This window comes from Silurus aristotelis (genome assembly GCF_946808225.1).
Source record: "Silurus aristotelis genome assembly, chromosome: 1".
NCBI lineage: Eukaryota > Metazoa > Chordata > Actinopteri > Siluriformes > Siluridae > Silurus > Silurus aristotelis.
Genome location: NC_139574.1, coordinates 5018755 through 5041487, shown reverse-complemented (window position 1 = coordinate 5041487; position 22733 = coordinate 5018755). Strand labels below are relative to the sequence as shown.

The following is a 22733-nucleotide window of genomic DNA, read 5'->3' as shown; positions in this document are numbered from 1 at the left end:
CGAGTTTAGCTTTAAATGACAACAATACCTGCTGATACATTCTATTTGAAGTAGGAGGATTACAAAACACATACACACACACTCCACATCGCTTGATATTAAAAAAGTAATCAGAATTATAAAAAAAAAAAACATAACATTTTAAAATAATTTTTCAGCTAATGCAAAGCCACCACCAAAAATGGCCAGAGATGCAAAAAAGCAAAGAAGAAAAAAGAAAGGCATTCTCTCTTTTCCTGTCAATCACACTGGAAGTTTTCCCATCCCTCCCTTTTCCTATGCTCTCTCCACAGGCTTCCTGTCCACATCAGGTTTAAAACTCAGAGTAGAGAAGGTGAAGAGTGACAGGAGTAATTTTGGATAGAATGGTATCTGCAAGAGTGAAAGGGAACATTTATGAGACTGAGGTGAGACCTCATTTCAAAGCCTCGGGATCCTCGCATAGTCAACATCTCCTTTTTGAAGGTCCCACATTAACCTTCTTTTGGCTTCTCCCATTAGGGGTCGCCACAGCGGACCATCCGCATGTTTGATTTGGCACATGTTTTTACGCTGGATGCCCTTCCTAATGCAACCCTCCCCATTTATCCGGGCTTGGGACCGGCACTAAGGCATATAAAGGCATATCCCGGTCAGGGATCGAACACGGGCCGCAGAGGTAAGAGCGCTGCATCCTAACCACTAGACCACCAGGGAACCCCTGAGGGTCCCACATTACAAAACATTAACGAGTACAAACTTGAAGTACACATTAAGCGGTACGGATCAGTCCAAATAAACTAGCCGAGTTGTTATTATAAGCCCTAATAGTAGTAGCTGAGTAAAAATGGGAATATTATGTTTTAAAATAAAAAATCAAGCTGAATTTTGCAATAAAAGTTACAACCTCCGTTTGCACTCAGGTGGTCCAGCATCTGTCGAGGCCACCGTCCGCTCTCTGCTGTGACTGCTTCCTGCAGACTCGACATGTTTTAAAACCCAACATTTGGTACATTCTGGGTTCATTCATCCATTTCTGCCTTTAACCCTCAGAAAAGCCTCCTCCCTACCAGAGTGGGCATATGGTCCTCACGCCGGGGGCGAGAGAGGAGACGGCGGGGAAGCCCACACTCCGGCAGTCTTGTTTAACGTGTGGGAAATGAGTGCAAGAGAGCGTACTGCTTCATGCAGCACACTTTTGGGCTTGTATTAATCTAAGAGACCTCTGGCATTTTCTAAAAAATTGTAGAAAAATATAAGGGACGAAACATGACTCGGATGTGGTGTTGTATAAAAATAAACGGAATCGGCATGGTGTAATGAATTCGAGTTGTATCCACGTACACCTTTATGGCGTTTGATAGACACCCTTATCCAGAGCGACCAACAACAGGAACGAGGAGCCTTTATCAATCAAGAGTTTCTAAAACAAAGAATACCATCATTCTAAAAACTTTGTTAGGAGAGAAAAGAGAAAGAACGAGAAAAGTGGCAGAGGTTATAAATCAGGCATTGCTGGAAGAGGTAAGACTTTAGATGTCATTGGAAGACCGCCAGTGATTTGGCTGTACAGACATCAAGTAGAAGTTCATTCCTACACCTCAGTGCCAGAACGGAGAAAAGTCTTGAAACAGGCTTAACTTTATGGTCACCAATCAGGCATATCATTATGACCACCTGCCCAATATTATGTTGGTCCCCCTTTTGCTCCCAAAACAGTCCGTCGAGCATTAACACTGATAACTTCTTCAGCAATTTGAGTCCACGACCCTGTCGCCGGTTCACCACTGTTCCTTCCTTGGAGCACTTTTGATAGACACTGACCACTCCAGACCAGAAACATCCCACAAGAGCTGCTGTTTTTGGAGATGACCCAGTCATCTAGCAGTCACAATTTGGCCCTAACAAAAAACTCTCTCACATCTTTACGTTTGCCCATTTTTCCTGCTTCCTACACATCGACTTGAGGACAAAATGTTTACTTGCTGCCTAATAAATATATCCACCCACTAACAGGTGCCATGATGAAGATAATCAGTGTTCTACACTTCACCTATACAATAATTATAATTGAAATGTGAGAAGAAAATGACTGTTGATTGTCCATTAAGCACTGGCAAAATAATTGTTCTTAGAGATTTATAAAGATATATCTTCTCTTTTTTATCTTACCTTATTTTAACCCTCAAAAACCCAAATATAGTAACAAAACGTAGAATATATTTTATATTTCACCTTTTCACCTTTTATATGTTGTTGTAGAAGGCCTTTAATGCAGAAATGATTGGGCTTTAACATTTTTGACATATTAGTAAGTTTTAAATTGATATTTTTTGTTTTACATTTTAGTTACTGCAGGTTTCTTTTAGTAGAGCTAAAAGTGATGTTATATTACAACACTGGGCTTTACAGGGTTAAAACTTCACCATATCAAGAAATGTACATGTTTGTGTTTTAAATCGGTTTATCTATAGTGTCCCCTGGACCTATTTAATGTCCTGGTGTATTAAAAAAATAGTCATGGTGTGAGGAATAGAGCTACATTTATGCATTTACGGTGTTTGATGGACGCCTTATCTGGAATGACTTACAAAAGGCTTTGAAGGCTCTATCAAGGCTTTATTTCCTAATACTGATTCATTAGGACACAGAATATCATCATTGTAAAATCTTGGCTGGTAGAGAAAATATGAAAAGAGAAAAGCGGTGAGGAAAAAGCTATAATTCAGGCACTGCTGGAAAAGGGAGGACTTTAGATGACATATACTGGTCACATGTACTTTTTTTCACATGGTCAGAGGGTCAGCCTTGATACAGCACCCCTGGAGTACTGAGTGTTAAGAGCCTTGCTTAAATGTCTCCAGAGTGGCAGCGTGGCAGTGCCAGGGCTTGAACCCCTTACCTTCTGATCAGTAACCCAGAACTTCAACCACTAAACTAGCAGATGTCATCTGAAGAATGTCAGTGACTCATCTCTTCAGAAGGTCATTTCACCACCTCTGTGCCAGAACGGAGAAGAGTCTTGAAGCCTCCTTGTGCTCTGAGAGATTTATGGACAAATTTAATCAGTGGTAGTGAAAGTGAAGGTGTAAGATAATTGCTTTAAGGTAAAGGAACGCTGGAACCTATAACCACCATCAGAGCTTCTGACCAATCAAACCAGAGAATTCACCAGTGTTGGGGTATAACACAAATGAATTGGCTCTCATACTTGAAAAAAGGAAAAGAAACAGATTTCGATGGGATTTTCAGGATGTTTTTTGTCAAAAAAAAGTACATCAGAAAGCCAAAAAAAAGGAGATGAAGAAAATCTCATATCATTTATTTGACAACCAGAAAAAAAGAGAGTAAAAATGTGCAGGTGGTCCATGTGTGAGACTCTGAGCCTCTTCTGACATACTGTTTGCGTGTCTCTTTTCTTTGCAGCTTTCCCATTTTCCCTTTCGCTCTATCTCTATCTCGTTCTCTAGCACGCTCGTTTGCGTTCATTCCGCCCCAAAGAACACGCAGGTAGGTTCGGCATCAGCGTGCTCCCACCATTTGCTTTAATTGCAGCTCTGCGTCTGTAGCTAATTTTAGAACCTGCACTCATCAGACCGCGGCCCTGCCGCCGAATCGTCCAAGGTCACTCAGACCCTGACGTCAAATCGCGAGATCTCGGTGTGATTTGTAGCAGTCGTAACGTTTCGGATAGAAAAATAATTGCTGCCTTTCATGCAAAAATGGCTGCAATTACGGCTGATGGATAGAGTTCGCTGGATGTGACATTGGACAGTGATTTTTTTTCACCTCGGTAGACATTAAAAAAAGAAATTGTCAGTATGAGTCTGAGACATTAGTTGCTTTACTTAGGCAAAGAACAGTCAGGAGGTACAGGGGAGGATATACAGTATGGCTTCCTGCCAAGGACTCCTGTTATGAAGAGTCATTTAAGTAGATAATCAAACATGATGAGGCCATGATGTTATAGGAAAAGAATTAATGACACGTAAGTGTGCTGAAGTGCAGGTTACTGATCACTGATACCATCCAGAGGGTGATTATTGTCCTAAATCCAGAAGCACAAAAAGACAGGAGGCGGAGCTGAAGGTGGCAGATTGAAAAGATGATAGTATTAAAACATGTTTAAAATTACATTTCTCTGAGTGCTGGTTAATTTTCTCTCTACAGTACAGAACTACTACAGCAGTAAAAAACCATCCATGATGCTGTTTCAGAACAAAACTGAAATCAGAGATTTAAATGTCAGGCAAAATCCTCACATGAACTTAGCAGAAAGACTGCAGTCACTACTGTCAACAATCACAATGTGACTTTAAAGCTTCAGACTAAAAGTCAGCTCTGGCTTTTGCTCCAACGGCAAAACAACCACCAACTTCATCAATTGGTTTATGGTCTTTCTTTTTTTGCTGTGATGGAACTAAAACCCCGTCTCTGACTCTAACTCTGATCAGCCTCGGCAGCAGAGGTCAGCAGGTGACGGATCAGACATATGCTGTGAATGTGAGCGATTACTGTTCTGTAATATTATCAGATAGACAGAGATCATGCAGAATCCATGCTGGACAGAGATCATTATTTTTACTAACACATATTATACTTTGGGTTTTATAATCCTGTAATCTTGTTTGGATGGATAGAGCAGAATACCAGGGTGAAAATGTATAAGGTAGAGAACCGCTTAATAATGTTCAGATTGAATACAATGTATGTATAGTATGGAAATTTACTATTTTCGACAGCCAAAGAAGCCACACCTCCTTCACTTGGACTGTGATATACAAATGCCACACCTTCTTTACTGGAAAAAAAAAGATGTCACTCTTTCAGAGGCCAGTCCTTCTTTACTTGGATCCTTCACTGAGACAGACATGTACATAGACCACACCCCAATTACTAAAACAAACAGGTATATAGACCACACTTCTTCACTAAAACAGACAGGTACATAGACCACACCCCCTTTACAGAGACCGACATGTACATAGACCACACCCCTTTACTGAGACAGACAGGTTCATAGACCACACCCACTTTACAGAGACGGACAGGTTCATAGACCACACCCACTTTACAGAGACAAACAGGTTTATAGACCACACACCCCTTTACTGAGACAGACAGGTATGTGGACTACATCTCCGACACTAAGACAGACAGGTACATAAACTACACCTCTTTCACTGAGACAGACAGGTTCATAGACTACACCTCCTTCAATGAGACAGACAGGTACATAGACCACACCCCCTTTACTGAGACAGACAGGTTCATAGACTACACCTCCTTCAATAAGACGGACGGGTACATAGACCACACCCCCTTTACTGAGACAGACAGGTACATAGACCACACCCCCTTTACTGAGACAGAAAGGTACATAGACCACACCCCTTTACTGAGACAGGCAGGTACATAGACCACACCCCTTTACTGAGACAGGCAGGTACATAGACCACACCCCTTTACTGAGACAGACAGGTTCATAGACCACACCCCCTTTACTGAGACAGACAGGTACATAGACTACACCTTCTTTACTGAGACAAACAGGTACATAGACCACACCCCTTTACTGAGACAGACAGGTACATAGACTACACCTCCTTTACTGAGACAGACAGGTACATAGACCACACCCCTTTACTGAGACAGTCAGGTGCATAGACTACACCTCCTTTACTGAGACAAACAGGTACATAGACCACACCCCTTTACTGAGACAGACAGGTACATAGACCACACCCCTTTACTGAGACAGACAGGTGCATAGACTACACCTCCTTTACTGAGACAAACAGGTACATAGACCACACCCCTTTACTGAGACAGACAGGTACATAGACGAGGCCCCTTTACTGAGACAGATAGGTACATAGACCACACCCCCTTTACTGAGACAGGCAGGTACATAGACCACACCCCTTTACTGAGACAGACAGGTACATAGACCACACCCCCTTCACTGAGACAGACAGGTTCATAGACCACACCCCCTTTACTGAGACAGACAGGTACATAGACTACACCTTCTTTACTGAGACAAACAGGTACATAGACCACACCCCTTTACTGAGACAGACAGGAACATAGACTACACCTCCTTTACTGAGACAGACAGGTACATAGACCACACCCCTATACTGAGACAGACAGGTGCATAGACTACACCTCCTTTACTGAGACAAACAGGTACATAGACCACACCCCTTTACTGAGACAGACAGGTACATAGACCACACCCCTTTACTGAGACAGACAGGTGCATAGACTACACCTCCTTTACTGAGACAGACAGGTACATAGACCACACCCCTTTACTGAGACAGACAGGTACATAGACCACACCCCTTTACTGAGACAGACAGGTTCATAGACCACACCCCCTTTACTGAGACAGACAGGTACATAGACGAGGCCCCTTTACTGAGACAGACAGGTACATAGACCACACCCCCTTTACTGAGACAGACAGGTACATAGACCAGGCCCCTTAACTGAGACAGACAGGTTCATAGACCACACCCCTTTACTGAGATAGACAGGTACATAGACCACACCCCTTTACTGAGACAGACAGGTACATAGACCAGGCCCCTTTACTGAGACAGACAGGTACATAGACCAGGCCCCCTTACTGAGACAGACAGGTACATAGACCAGGCCCCTTTACTGAGACAGACAGGTTCATAGACCACACCCCTTTACTGAGATAGACAGGTACATAGAGCACACCCCTTTACTGAGACAAACAGGTACATAGACCACACCCACTTCACCTTCCTGAACTAAGCCTGCATGTTCACACCATTTATAATCTTATAATTTATAATCCTGTATAACTTCAGTTCTGACTCTTTCTGCTCAATGTTTTTGTAAAATATTCGAGTGCTTTTATATTGAGATCAGTTGATCCAAATACTCCAGTGTCAGAAATACTGTAAGCTTGGTGCTCATTATGAGTCATGAGTAACAAAAAAAAAGGAGCTTTGATGATGTTTTTTTATTTTTGGTTCATTCTCATCCTGTCTCTCAGCGAAGCCAAAAGCATCATCAAAGAAGAAGTTTGGAAGAGCAATCAGGCACTTCACATTGTTTCAACTGCACATCATTAAAGCATGCAGAAACGCACAGGGGGAAAACAACAGTGATGCTGCAAAAGCTCGGCTGATGCAGACTGGCTGAACTGGGAGAGTGGAAGAGAGAGCGAGAAAGAGAGAGAGAGAGAGAGAGAGAGAGAAAGAGAGAGAGAGAGAGAGAGAGAGAGAGAGAGAGAGAGGTGATAGAAAGGGGAATAAACGAAAGAAAGAAAGAAAGAAAGAAAGAAAGAAAGAAAGAAAGAAAGAAAGAAAGAAAGAAAGAAAGAAAGAAAGAAAGAAAGAAAGAAAGAAAGAAACCTTTGGGATGAATTTCACATTCCTGACTCTTCCCTGACTGCACCCCAGACCTTCTCACCTTCTCACCTACACCACTACCTGCCTTTACTAACACTCTTGTGGCTGAATGAATCTCCACAAACACAAACAAATGGTTCAGGAATTCAGATAGATAGGATACATTCACAGCGTTTGTGCGATGCTCCTATCCAATGGGACTTACAGTTATCTCACTTATACATCTGATCAATTGAGGGTTGAGGGTCTTGCTCAAGAACCCAGCAGAAGCAGCTTGGTGGTGCTGGGATCTGAACCCATGAACCTCCTATCAGAAGTCCAAAACTTATATATATATATATATATATATATATATATATATATATATATATATATATTATAGATAGATAGATAGATAGATAGATAGATAGATAGATAGATAGGAGGGAAGGAAGGAAAGGAAGAAAGGAACAATGTAAAATGAGAGTGGATCTGAGACACTGAAGGTGCTCGAGCAGGCCGTGTGCTCTGATAAATAAAGCTGAACCTGAAGTGAGCTTTGCATCTCAGCGACAGAGGTGCATTAGCTCTGTCAGTTTAATGCGTTTCCATTATGCCCCCACCCTTCCCTCCCTCTCTCCCTCTCTCTCCTCTCTCTCTCTCTCTCTCTCTCTCTCTCTCTCTCTAGCCACTAAACTCCATGCAGAGATCATGCTAAGGCTGAGCGTCCCGGCTGAGTTAAAACCGACTGTATATGACTTCACGGTCTACTGTCCTGTGATTGAACTGAGGAGAAACATGGCAAGGTTTTAGCATCACTCGATTTTTTCTTCTTCTTCTCTGTTGCTCATAAAAGAAATGCGTTTTAAAACACACTATTAAATTCAGTCCAGTTGGTGAGATGGAGGCGGATGGATTTCTCCCAGGAGACTGAATTCCTACGGCGAGGTCAGACACGACTGCATCTGTGTGCTCATGAGAGATATTTTGATTTAAAACTACTTCTTCAGAACAACAGCCTTCGTCTTTCGCGCTGTCGGAACACTCCAAAGCAGATGTGGATGTACAATCAAATAAATATATCACACAAAAACGACAATGTGCTCTCATGTGAACATAAATAATGTACTGTGTGGTAATTCATCACTATTTATACCTCTGCATGGTTGCGTTCTCAATCTCCAGCAATTTGGGATTGAAAAATTTTGACGAAAAACGATTTTAACAAAAAACTGCCAGCTAATCAGAATTTACAGCCAGTTTACATTTATGTACATCTGAAGGACATCCACTAGATGGCGATTCAAAACAAAGACGTCCCTGTTCGACAGGTTACGGGAGTCGGACCATAAATACAATACAATACAATACAATCGAACTTTAAATACATCAACAGCCTGACAAGCTTTATTTATCTTCATGCTGTTATTGTGATTGTTGCCATGAACTGCATCTCAAATCAAAGCAGGAAGTATTCACAGCGCTTCACTTTTTCAACATTTTGATATTTTACAGCTTTATTCTAAATTCTTCATACAAAACCTCATAATGACCACATGAAAGAAGTTTGTTTGAACTTTTTGCAAATTTGTTTAAAAATAAACTAAAAAATCACCTACATTTCACATTCATATTCACAGTCTTTGTCATGACACTCAAAACTGAGCTCAAGTGCATCCTGTTATCACTGATCATCCTTGAAATGTTTCTACAACTTGATCGGAGTCCACCTGTGGTAAATTCAGTTAATTGGACATGATTTGAAAGACACACACCTGTCTATAGAAGGTCCCACAGTTAACAGTGTGTGTCAGAGCACAAACCAAACCATGACGTCCAAGGAATTGTCTGTAGACCTCAGGGACAGAATTGTATGGAGGCACACATCTGGGGAAGGGGACAGAAACATTTCTGCAGCATTGAAGGTCCCAATGAGCACAGTGACCTCCATCATCCGTAAATAGAAGAACCACAAGGATTCTGCCTAGAGAGGAGCTGCTAGGTCAAACTGAGCAATCGGGGGAGAAGGACCTTAGTCAGGAAGGTGAACAAGAACCTGATGGTCACTCTGAAAGAGCTCCAGCATTTCTCTGTGGAGAGAGAAGAACCTTCCAGAAGAGCATACATCTCTGCAGCACTTCACCAATCAGGCCTGTATGGTAAAGTGACCAGATGGAAGACACTCCTTGGAGTTTGCCAAAAGGCACCTGAAGGACTCTCAGTCCATGAGAAACAAAGATTGAACTCTTTAGCCTGAGTGTCAAGCATCATGTCTGGAGGAAACCAGGCACCGCTTGGCCAATACCATTTTTTCAGTGACAGGAACTGGGAGACTCGTCAGGATCGAGGGAAAGATGAATAAAACAATGTACAGAGATTTTCTTGATCAAAAGCCTGTTCCAGAGCGCTCTGGAACTCAGACTGGGGTGCCGAATCATCATCCAACAGGACAACGAGCCAAAGCACACAGTCAAGATAACAAAGGAGTGGCTACTCCAAACTCCACATGAAGTGGGATCCGATTGGCGCTGGTACGTCTCTAGATGGTTCGGGAAGTTTGCGAGTTCCGCATCTACTTCTTCAAAGGTCCACAATCTTCATGAAGTGGGACGTGACTGGAGCTGGAATAAAGTGCTGAGTGCAGTCCCATCTCGGTTCAGTTAATCTTTATGTAATCAGTAAGAAATGAACATACCTCCCATACCCACATACTCTACCTACACCGTTCTCCCACAAGAGCTGACCCAGCTTTTTCATTGTTTTGTTTTTTTCACTCAAAAATATCGCAATACAGTAAATTCAGCTAAATATAAGAACAAAATAGGCCTGGGCCAGAAATGTCTGAAAAATCTGCAGTAGTTGAGAGAGCAGGAATCCGGCCGGCTGCCTCATAAATAAACTTCCATTACATTTATATTAATAACGCTTCCAAGCCTGGCTCTTTCACTCTTAAATAGAAAAGGCTTACAGAGATAGGTCTGTGTACGCTGTGTTCATTCGCTTTCTTGATTCCCGGTACAGAACGTGAATTACGACGCCTTCGTTCCTTTTTTCTTCTTAATACCGAAAGCAGAAAAAGGAGAAAACGGCTTTATGTTTCTGGGCACACGCAGGAAAAAAAAGAGAAAAATGACTAATTTCTTTATTTTCTCTGTTCGTTTAATCCCTAAAGGTGTAGTCATCACAATCTCACAATACCAAATATGACCAAGTGCACCACACTCTCAATCTAATCTTCATTTGTGGTCTTTTCTGAGGAGAAAACAGTCACTCTGGAGCCATTTACAACAAAGATAACTAATCCAGTACAAACCAGAGCAGCATGTTCAAAGATCGCAAACAATCTAGTAGAACATTATTATCATTATTATAAGTAGTATTGTTATTATTGTTGTGATTTTTACTACTATATAATAATAAATATAACAAACATACATGATATAGAATACTTTAATTATTTTAATATCATTAGGGGTCCCTGGTGGTCTAGTGGTTAGGATGCGGCGCTCTCACCGCTGCGGCCCGGGTTCGATCCCCGGTCAGGGAACCGACCCCAGCCATTAGGGTTGCACAAGCCTTAGTGCTGGTCCCAAGCCCGGATAAATGGGGAGGGTTGCGTTAGGAAGGACATCCAGCGTAAAACCATGTGCCAAATCAAACATGCGGATGATCCGCTGTGGCGCCCCCTAATGGGAGAAGCCAAAAGAAAGTTTTTAATTATTTTTATATAATTATTATTAGTAGTAGTAGTATTATATAGTTGTTATATTTACTTTTTAAATATTAATAAACATTAACATTTAAATAGAGCATGTTTTGCTTTATTGTTCAATAGTAATAATAATAATCATTATTAAATATTATCATTATTATTATTATTACTATTATTAATTATTATTATTATTATTATTATTATTATTATTATTATTATTATTATTATTAATATTATTAATTATTATTATTATTATTAATTATTATTATTACTATCATTAATTATTATTATTATTATTATTAATTATTATTATTATTAATTATTATTATTAATTATTATTATTATTATTATTAATATTATTAATTATTATTATTATTATTAATTATTATTATTACTATCATTAATTATTATTATTATTATTATTAATTATTATTATTATTAATTATTATTATTATTATTATTATTATTATTATTGTTATTAATTATTATTATTATTATTATTATTATTTATCATTATTATTATTAGTAGTAGTAGTAGTAGTATTAATAATAATAATAATAATTATTATTATTATTATTATTATTATTATTATTATTATTATTATTATTATTATTATTATTATTGTTAAATTGTATGTGATAAAAGAGTGATATTTTCCTGTGATTGCTTGTTCCTGTACAGGTGTTATGGTTGGGTCTGTGCGCAGTGTTATCCCACGGAATGATCTACTGCATCGATCGTCTCAGAAAACGCTGCATAATAGGAGTTGTCAAGATAGCAAAACGACTGTAATGGAAGCAATTAACTTTTCAACCAAGCCTCCGTCACCGCCGGCTGTTTCAGGAGTGAAATATCATCGTGGGTTATCTGCCAGGATAAGCCGCTCGCAACATCAGAACGTTCAGACTGGCAAAAAAAAAATAAATGCATGTGAAAATGTCAAGGGCTGCATTAGAGAGCCGTAATGAAGATGGCCCCTGGTCGCTGTTGTACATCGTTCATTATTTATTCATCGGTGTATTGAGCGTGTTATCGAGGAGCTCGAAGCTGAGCCTGGAGGACGACGCAGGATGGATTTCCTCATAAGAAAGTCTTCAGAACAACCAGGAGCTCAGATTAACTTCACCTTAAAGGGGTGAAGAGCCAAAAAGAGCAGGCCAGATATTAAGCTACACAATGAGGATATACATTCCAGCATCAGGAACGCAATCAGAGCTGAAATAAACCTAGTATGGCTGATCAAGACAAAATAGAGGTTAAGTAAAGAATGAATCGTGTTTGCTCTCTGGACCCGTCTGAGCCGTTCTGATGGAGTTCTGCTGATGATGACTCTATATGGCAACCTAAAGATACATAAGTCTACTGTAGATGGAGTCTGGTTCCTCTCAAGGTTTCTTCCTCATATCATCTAAGGGGGTTTTTCCTTGCCACTGTCGCCACGGCTTGCTCATCAGGGACAAATACACACCATTCACCTTCACTGTTGTTTTCTGTAAAGCTGCTTTGAGACAATGTCTGTTGTGAAAAGCGCTATACAAATAAACTTGACTTGACTTGACTTGATGGTACCACTTAGTAACCATGACAATGTCTGCTCTATTTTGTCCATCATTGACAATATAACTGCGTATAAGGAATGTCCAGGTTACGGAATCAATCCATAATATGGACTTTATAATACACAGTTCTATACACATCATTTTTACTTTTCATTTTCAATGTTATTTTATTTCATTTCCCTGCAAGAAGTTCCTATTTTAGTATATTATAATAGTTCTCATTCAAATTCACATCTTTATCTTTACATCTTTTTTTTTTCCTTTTTTTTCATTTTCTGTCACAGACCCCATGTGTGTGAAGCATTTTGCTGCCTGACCTCCAGTGTACAGTTATGTGCTCAATGTGACAACTAATATTGGAATGAGGATAAATATACATTTCTTTTTAAATCTGGTTTCTCACAAGGTTCCTTACTTATATCATCACAGAATATTTTTTTCCTCGTCACCATCACCTCTGGTTTGCTTATTAGGGATCGGTTTATAGATTTATTGGTTTATCGATTTATATATGTCTGGTCTGTGTGTGTGTGTGTGTGTGTGCGTGTGTGTGTGTGTGTGTGTGCGCGCGCGCATATATATATATGGTGGGTGGGATATTATTAGTCACCAAGTGAAAAATTTGTCCTCAAATTTGATGTGTTCGAAGCAGGAAAAATGGGCAAGAGTTTGACAAGGGACCAAATTGTGACGTCTAGACGACTGGGTCAGAGCATCTCCAAAATTGCAGCTCTTGTGGGATGTTCCTGGTCTGCAGTGGTCAGAATCTATCAAAAGTGCTCCAAGAGAAGGAACAGTGGTGAACCGTCGACAGGGTCGTGGGCATGTGGGGAGCCAAGGCTGGTCCGTGTGGTCTGATCCAACAGACGAGCTCCCGTAGCTCAAATTCCTAAAGAAGTTACTACTAATAATGCTCGAAGGATCAGAACTGTTTTGGCATATATAAATGATATTCTGAATCAATTTAATTCTGCAAGCTGCTTTGTGTCATGCGTTAAAATCGTTAAAATGACTGAATTGAACTGAATTCCAGACACCAAATTCCAGGTTCCAAGTTCAACCATGTGAGCAAAACATGAAGATGCCATATTCTGACAGTACTATACTAAAGAGAACCCTGCAATTTGGGCAATATTTGCCATTTCCCATAAAATATCATGTAAATAGCGTTTGCATGGATAGAGTGATTTTAAAATGAACACTATAGAAACCCCTCAAATACAGAACACTACTGTATTTCTATAGAACATGCACTGAACACAAATCCCAAGAACTCTACATTTTACTTTTTGAGTAGTGTGTGTTGTAGACGTCCCTACGGTGTGGAAGAGTCACTACTTGGTCACAATTACAATCTGGGAAAAATGTCTCAAATTTGCGTGATTTGCCCTTTAACACAGGTTAAAGATTACATTTTAATCCCAGCACACCAAGTTGGGCCCCTATGTAAGGCCCTGAACCCCATAGCTGCACAGTTGTATGAAGGAGATAAATGAAAGTCGCTTAGGATAAGGGCGTCTGCCAAATGCTTAAAATGTAATTCATGTATATCCTATAATGGTCATATTCGGTTGCTACAGGTTTTTGAACAAACGCTGAATACAGAAAGTCTATTCTGACTCCATCCTGAATCCAGACTAATGCTGCAGGAGGCCCGAGCTGGGAACAATTCCATCTGGATTAGGACTAGAGCAAACATATACAAAATGCAAACCCTTTACATTTATGGCTTTTGGCAGGCAATTTTATCCAGACCAACTTACATTTATCTTATTTATCATATCATTTATCATCTGAGCCTCTGTGGGGTTAAGGGCCCTGCTCAGGGGCCCAGAAGCAGCAGCTTGGTGTGGTTGGGATTTGAGCTCACGATCTTCGGATCCAAAGTCCAATGCCTTAACCACTAAGCTAGTACTAAGTTTATACTTTTATACAAATAAAACTGAACACTATCAGTAGAATTGAACTAAACACCGAGACCAGGTTCCAGGTTCAACCCCGTGCACCACATGAGCAAAAAGACCCCATTTAATCATAGTGTAAAGTCAATGCTAATCCATACACTGTAACATATTTACCGAAAGTGTTGTTATTTTACACATTTACTTTTCTGGACGGAATCTCAAGTGTCAAAACTTTTTTTTGGAGATTTTCATACCTTTCCAAGTTCATCACTGAGTGTAGCATGACAGCCGGTTTGCATCGCTAATGCACTTCTGCACTTCCACCTTTGTTTGCGTGGGCATATGTACATGTTTTTAATGCCTCTAATCGAATGTGTGCTTGTGTTCATGTGTTGTCTCGTTCGCAGCTGTCTCTATTGTGTTTAATTTCATGTCTCTCTCTCTCTCTCTCTCTCTCTCTCTCTCTCTCTCTCTCTCTCTCTCTATATATATATATATATATATATATATATATATATATATATATATATATATATATATAATATATGCTATTCGAGTCTCTGGTTTTTACGTCTCATTTTTAGTTCCATGTTTTTGTCAAGGTCTAGTTCACATGGTTCACTAATCACCTGATCACCTACGCCTGTTTCACATATATACACTCAGATTACATTTTGAATTCTTTGTCTTGCTGTTTATATAATAAACCTGTCCCCTTTTACTTTGGGTAACAAATTCTGCTTTCTCGTTAGCATGATTAGCAGCATATTTTCCCTCTATTTACTTCCTCTGAATCGAGTTCTCTTCGGGTGGAGACACTTTGTGCAGCTAAGGATGGTTCCACATCAACTTAATATCCTTGAAGTTAATACTACTATCCATGAAGTTCCAAAGAATAACTTTGGTGATGGATATGGACCGTAATTAATATAAACAGTCTACTACAATGGTTTAGGACCACAGTTTGTATGAACATTTGTGCAACTGTTCCCTTTTGAGTGTGGTTCCTCTCAAGGTTTCTTCCTCATGAAGACTCAGAGATTTTTTCCTTGCCACACTCACCACTGGCTTAAGCATTAGGGGGTAAACTTTTATTTATAAAGAAACAAACCTTTACGCACTCAACCTATACATTCTTTAATACAAATTTATAACTGCTTTATCTCTGCTTTGTCAAATAATGTCTACTGTCAAAAAAGCTACACAAAATAAAAATCAAGTAAATTAAATTGAACATGATTTCAAATCCCACGCACAGCAAGCTGCCACTCCTGGGCCCCTGAGTATGGCCCCAAAGCTGCTCAGGTGTATAAATGAGATAAAAGTAAGTCACTTTGGATAAGAGCTGCTGCCAAATGCCATACATGTAAATGTACTTTCAGTAAAGGAAAAAAAAACACGACTATAGCTGCTGGAACATCCATAGAAACAGGAACTGACTTGACTTTAAAGCGTTTCATTACAAATTCATGTAACGATAACCTAAAAACAGTGTCAATCTTTTATAAAGAGCAATATTCCAGAGATTGCTGTGGTGTCAGTGTACCGTAATTTCTGGACTATAAAGCGCACCCAAATATAAGCCGCACCCACTGAACTTGACAACGATTTTTATTTTGAACAGAAATAAGCCGCACCTGTCTATAAGCCGCAGGTGTCTACACTGAAACTAATGAACTTTACACAGGCTTTAACTAAAGACAGTGTCTGTTACACGACTTGTATCTAAACAGTAGCCTACCAAGAAAGTCATTGTTCACTGTCTTCCTCCTTCCTTTCACAACTATTTCTCTCTGGAGTTTATCTTTTGGCATCGTCGTGTGTTTAAAAATCACCATCGGTGAATCTTTTCTCCCGATGCCGTGCAGCTCAGAACACAGGTGAAGTGTGTTTTCATGCCCGGTTGTTTTCAGCGTGACGAATGATTCGCATTTCCTGTAGACAGTCCGAGTGAGCGGCAGGTCAAACGTCAGAGGAACATCATCCATATTTATGATGTGGTGCGGCCCGATTCAGTGGGAGCGCATCTGATTTAATATAAAGCGTTTCATTGGTTCACCTGAACCCTTTTAGCAATTTCATTGGTCTAATGTTATGGGGTTCAGTTATTTTGGCTTGAAGTTTGTGAAACTGGGAAAAACCCCGGAAAAATCCATAAATTAGCCGCTTCATTGTTTAAGCCGCGGGGTTCAAAGCGTGGGGAAAAAAGTAGCGGCTTATAGTCCGGAACATACGGTAGATAAAACATCCCATCACATGCTCTTATATCAATCTAACCAACACAATAGTGGCTCAGCTTCTCCACAAATCATGCTGTTGACCATTTTTCTATAATAAGATCCTGAAGTAATTAATTGTCCTCAGTTATGTGAAGAGAAAAATATATAAATAGATTATTATAACAATTAGAAGAAAGAAGAAGAAGAAGAATATAAAAGGAATAGTACATGAGAATGAGCTTTATGTCTGTATTCAGGAGTCTTGTGCTTGCTTATAAGGAAGTGTAATGCAGTTAGACTGTATCCTGCACCACAATCGCCTGTACCTGTGGGATTAATTAGTGCGTGTGTGTGCGTGTGTGTGTGTGTGTGTGTGGAGGAAGTGCTCGTATTGTTCCGTCGTTAGCTGCTGTGTTAGGGTTACTCCCCGTGGAGAACCCACAGCGAATAGGAAGAACGTGCGGCACAACATTACCACACTTCACGAGTCCACGTTCCCGGAAAACACACACCCGAGCCTCGGAATCATCACGCTAGAGATCCACTGTAAACAACATGCACTGTTTTTCTGTTTCTAAACTGAAAACACACACAATCTTATATCCTATCTGATGTATTTATGTCTCTTCATTTCATAATAATATTAATTGTTCATATTTTATTTTTATTTTGTATCAGGCAGTTTGTATTATTACTATTAGTAGTATTAATAGTATTTTCTACTATTTTGTATTATCATTAATATATAATGATTATCATCATTAACAATATTCATACTATTATTAGTAGTAGAAGGAGGATTATTTCATTATCGTGAATTAAATGATGATAAAGATTAGTAGTTGTTGTTGTTGTTGTTGTTGTTGTTGTTGTATAGCAGCAGCAATAGTAATAGTAGTACATTTTATTTCTTTTTTATTATTGTAAATATGATGATAATCAGGATAATATTAACTAATAATAAAAATAAATACAATAGTTATATACTAGTAGTAGTAGCAGCTAGAGGAAGTGTTTTATTATTATAAATATGATGATAAGTATTATTATTAGTAGTAGTAGTAGTAGTAGTAGTAGTAGTAGATTTTATTTCTTTTTTTCTTACTATAAATACAATGATAGTAAATATGTAGATGATGATGATGATGATGATTATTATTGATATTATTAGTAACAATATCATGCCTATTATTAGAAGCAGTAGTAGTTTTTATTAGTAGTAGTAGTGATGGTACATTTTATTTATTAAATTTTTTATTATAATGACATGTACAGCAATTTTAATGATGATTCTGATGGTCATGATGCTTTTTCTGTACAGCTGCTTAACCATGTATCAGAAATTGAATGATTATGATGATGCAGTATTGGTCAGGTCCTGTTCTGTTCTGTGCGTCCAATCAGAAGTTTAAAGTCTTTAACGCTGAGCTGCTCCAATGTACTGTACTGTACTGTATTCCCGTCCTCAGTATTACCCTCCTATTGATGATCATCTGACCCGTGCCTGTTCTACATTTGTTTGTTTCTGTTGTTTTGAATAGTTTGTCCATTTTTATAATAAAATAATATATATATTGTACTTAGGAGACCATTGTGGTGTTGCGAATTGTATAGTTTTCTCTGTTATAAATATATTTCTGCTTTTATTATTATTATTATTATTATTATTATTATTATCAATCCTATAGTCATTATAATTATTATTAATGTTGTTTTGTATCGTATTTATTTATTGTATGCTTTGTGTTTAAGGGTGCTGAGAGAAAGAATACAGGGTAGTGAAGGAATGAGTGATTATAGCTGCTATAGCATAAGTGAAAACAGGAAATAACTTCTTTCACCAGCGCTCCATAACATTAGTAGATACTATAAACTCAGTGTGTATGGTGTTCAGACTTTCATTCATGAAATGATGAAATGGTGAGCACTTGGTGTGGTATAAGAAAAATAAAACACCTGCAGGAAGCCCAAATATACTTTATATAACTATAGTATAAAACCAGCATTGGAGATGAGCTTTTAGAGATCACCAGGTCTGGTGGTATTAGCCAGATTATCTGAGTTTTTGGTTGCAGAAGCCAGTCTTTCCATGAACTCAATAAGCGTTGTTGGGCATCTCCACAGGACAGCGCTGCCCACGGGGGGGTCATGCGTGCAGGAATTAATTAGCCCTTGCTGGTGGGATTCTCATGCAGCTACAACTGTACATCTGCAGCTATTTTTAGAAACACCCTTCAGCTAATAAATACCAGAACGATGGATGAGAACGATTTGAGAACGATTTGCTCTTACAAAGAGAATAATCCTCAGGGGAATGTTTTCTTCACAGTTCCTGGAAGTCTGCTGAGATCCCAGGTACATATTTATTATGACTCTCAATACATCACATAAGTGGCCACCTGAAGCACCAGGTTAGGAGATTACAGGAACAAGGAAGTGCAAAGTTTTACACACTTTTTGCAAATCGATATGCTGATGATCGAACCAAACCAAAGATCTTTCATTCCCCACTATTTGGTCCTATCAGCGTCCAAAGTGTCCAAAGCTACCCGAGTCCTGTCTCTCCGCCTTACATGCGAGTACAATGCTTTCTGGGACTTTGAGTCTGGTGTCTCCTTCTATGCATTACTTCCTTGCTATAAAAACAATTCAAACCCCTTCTAGAAAGTTTTTTTAACATTCTGATTTGGTCTTCTATATGTCTAGTGTGTTCCATACAAACAAGGATCCCTTGGTAACCGGTAGGTCACATGTTGGTCTACTGGACATGAATAGGGACCATTAGGACGAGTCCACCAATGAATAGTTTTTCATCAAACCAAAGAATCTACTTGCAATGCATTGAAAATAGTTGGCGATGGTTTGTAGTGGTATCTGTAGTGGAAACCATTAGAATTTCTGCAATGTTTATGATGAATGTGAAAGCCGACCAAACAACTAGCTACTGTTTGTGACGTCAGAGCCACACACCTGTCACAGGTGTTACTACTGTAGTTGGAGGTTAATAATGCGTACTGGGTAGTGCGGACTCGAGGCACTGGGTGTATTAGGAAGCTCACCTGAAGTCAGGCGTCAGTTTCGGCTTCAGGCTGTGAAACGCGGTGGACAAGGTCAGGAGCCAGCGGGGGACGTAACGGCCGGCCTCGCACTCCAGGAATGGGGCAGACCATTTGGCATGCGCGTCTTCGGCCACGTCGCCGTCGCCACCGTCTCTGCCGCCGCCGGCACCGCGACGCGTCTCGCGCGCGTGCGCGTGATACCACTCGGTGTCGGGGGTCTCGTCGCGGAGGAGGTCGGGGGCCGACGCAGACAGGTCCTGCAGAGCGATCTCCTGGCCGCGCCGCGTGGCCTGGAGGAAGACGAAAGAGGAGGAGGATGAGGAGGCGGCGTCGAAGATGACAGCGGCGCGGTGGACCCTTGCGTCGCCGTCCACGACGCTGCGCACGAGCGCGCGGCACCACTCCAAGTCGCGCGCCGGGCTCCGCTCGCGCCCGCGCTCCCCGAGCAGCGCCAGAAGGAAGCCGGCGGCGTGCGCGAGCGCGTGCAACGCGCGGCGGGCGGCGGGCGGCGGGTGCGCGCGACCCCCGGCCCGCAGCGCGCTCAGCTCGTACCTCCCGGTGCAGTTGGCGCGCTCGAGCGCCGACGGGTCGCCCGTGTGTAGAAACGCAGCCACCACCCGGGGCAGCTGCTGATGCTGATGCTGGAGCTGGAGCTGATGAAGCCGACGAGGCTCGTCCGCTTTCGGTGCCAGAGCCGAGCAGTGCGCGCCCACAACGAAGCCCACCTGCAGCAGCAGCGACAGTCCGATCACCGCCATCACAGCCGCCTCTCAAACCTGCGCGAGCTTCACCGTCCTGATGCTTCTTCACCCTTCAACGAAGCATCTCCTCTTTTTCGATGTCCTCCTGCACCTGTAGAGGTTCTTCTCCCACCCGACCTCCCGTTCTTGCTCGTGTCGGTGTTTCCCCCCCCTCTCCTCTAAACACACCGATCTCACACTGGTCTCGCTTGATGCTGTGTTTTGTGGTCTGATCTTAGAGCAGCACTCAGCTTCGTTTTAGATCAGATCATGTGCAGATAAGATCCATGCGGGGCGACCAGACGGATTTATGTCTCCTGCTCGGTAGAAGAAAAATATTGTATAGAGAGAAAATATAATTCAATTCTTTATTGGCTCCGGATCCGCACAAACACATCACACACTCCGCCCTCCTCTGAGCAATGTTCAGTTACAGCCCTGAAAACAGCAGCACACACCGATGCTCGAGTAAACCCCGCCCCCGGAATAATCTGATTGGCTAGCCTTGACGCGCCCCGGCTTGATGCCTGTGTGGATAAGTCACCTGTCAATTATCTTAACGGCGCTGTCCAGCAGAGCATGGTGCTGAAATAAACCCAATCAAATAATCAATTAAATCTTCATAGGTGTCCTTTATAGGCACACAAATGTCGAATGCTGGCTACACAACATTATTGGCACCCCTCTATCACATCCATCTCATCACTGGATCTTATAAAACAGCGCTCCCCGACCTTTTTCGCACCAGTTTCACGCACAACAATTTTTCCACGATGTCACTCATATCATATTACTACTATAAATCTACGATGTTATTATTAATTACATTATTGCAAATATCATGACAATGTAACTCAACTCACCATAAGATAGAATCAGTGCAAGCTTAATTTATTGAAACATAAAAAAAATCTAATGCGACTGAAACAAGTGCATAAAAGTCTAAGTAGTGGTTTTTAAAAATAAAACCTGCAGGGTGTTTTTTTTTTTTTTTTTAAACGGCTACTTAGACTTTTGCAAAAGTCAATCAAATTATATATATATATTTTTTTAGTGTGGCCCCCTGCTATAAAGGTAAAGGTGCTTTTAACCCATTACATGTACATTACCGCAGAGTGAAACTCTTACTTGGTGATGTTACAAAGCTGGGGTCAGAGCTCAGCCATGATACAGTGCCCCTGGAGCACAGAGGATCAAGCACCATGAAGATATGCTTTATATGGGTTGGAGTGGAAGGTCTCCTGCTATAGAGCTCTGACTTCAACCTTATTAAACACGATAAATGCACCCCAGACCTCATCGACTCATCTACATCAGTACCTGACTTTACTAACACCCTTGTGGCTGAATGAGCAAAAATCTCCACAAACACACTCAAAAATCTAGTGGAACATCTTCCCAGAATAAAAAAGTTTACTATAACAGTCAGTAGGGACTAAATGTGGAATGGGATGTTCAAATATAAGCATATATCATACTTATGTTCAGGTGTCCACAAATTTTGTATAATAACTGCCTTTAGCCATCAAATTGCTGACATCACACCATTGCATTCTTTTGAAAAAGAATTCTGCAACATCTTTTAGCTGTTTGAAATTTTTATGTAGGGAAATCGATACCTTGAGTCTTCTCTTCAGGAGGTAACATTCTGCTCAGTTGGATTAAGTTCTGGTAGTTGACTTGTTCTAAAACCTTCCATTTTTACCCTTCTGATGAAGCCCTTTGTCATGTGTTTTCAATCATTATCTTAAAGAATGATAAAGCTCTTCCCAATTTGATCGCCATACAGGACATTTCTATAGACTTCTTAAATAGCTTTGCTGCTACCATCATAAGTGTTATCATCAATAAAAATTAACAAGTCATCCAGAAGCTGGATTGCGAACCTCCTCCATTACACAATCACCACCATCCTTGAAAAACGAGCTTCTATAATCGGATCATAAGATCATGAGCAGATCCTTTGCTTCTTCACACTTTGCTATGTGTGTGATCTTTGTATCATTTTCAAAATTGTGATACCTCGAGGCTCATATTCCGTGGTGGGTGATTACCGATTCAACAAGAAGCATCAGTCATTCACTCGTTCCTATAATTAAAAAAATGATTGGCCTTATTTTTCCAATACTTTTGGAGATGACTGTACAGTATACACCAACTGGAACACCTCCTGTTGTTAATGAACAA

At 40.4% G+C, this 22733-nt stretch overlaps 1 protein-coding gene across 2 annotated transcripts in view; it reads right to left on the bottom strand.

Annotated features, from left to right (window-relative positions):
- gpr158a (G protein-coupled receptor 158a) overlaps positions 1 to 20978 on the bottom strand; it is a 144356-nt gene extending 123378 nt beyond the window's left edge. For both annotated transcript variants that reach the window (XM_083544584.1, XM_083544585.1), the window contains exon 1: positions 19807 to 20978. In XM_083544584.1, coding sequence (XP_083400710.1) covers positions 19807 to 20564 — 758 coding nt within the window. In that variant the 5' untranslated portion in view covers positions 20565 to 20978. The remainder of the gene's footprint in view (positions 1 to 19806) is intronic.
- Positions 20979 to 22733: the final 1755 nt, after the last annotated feature.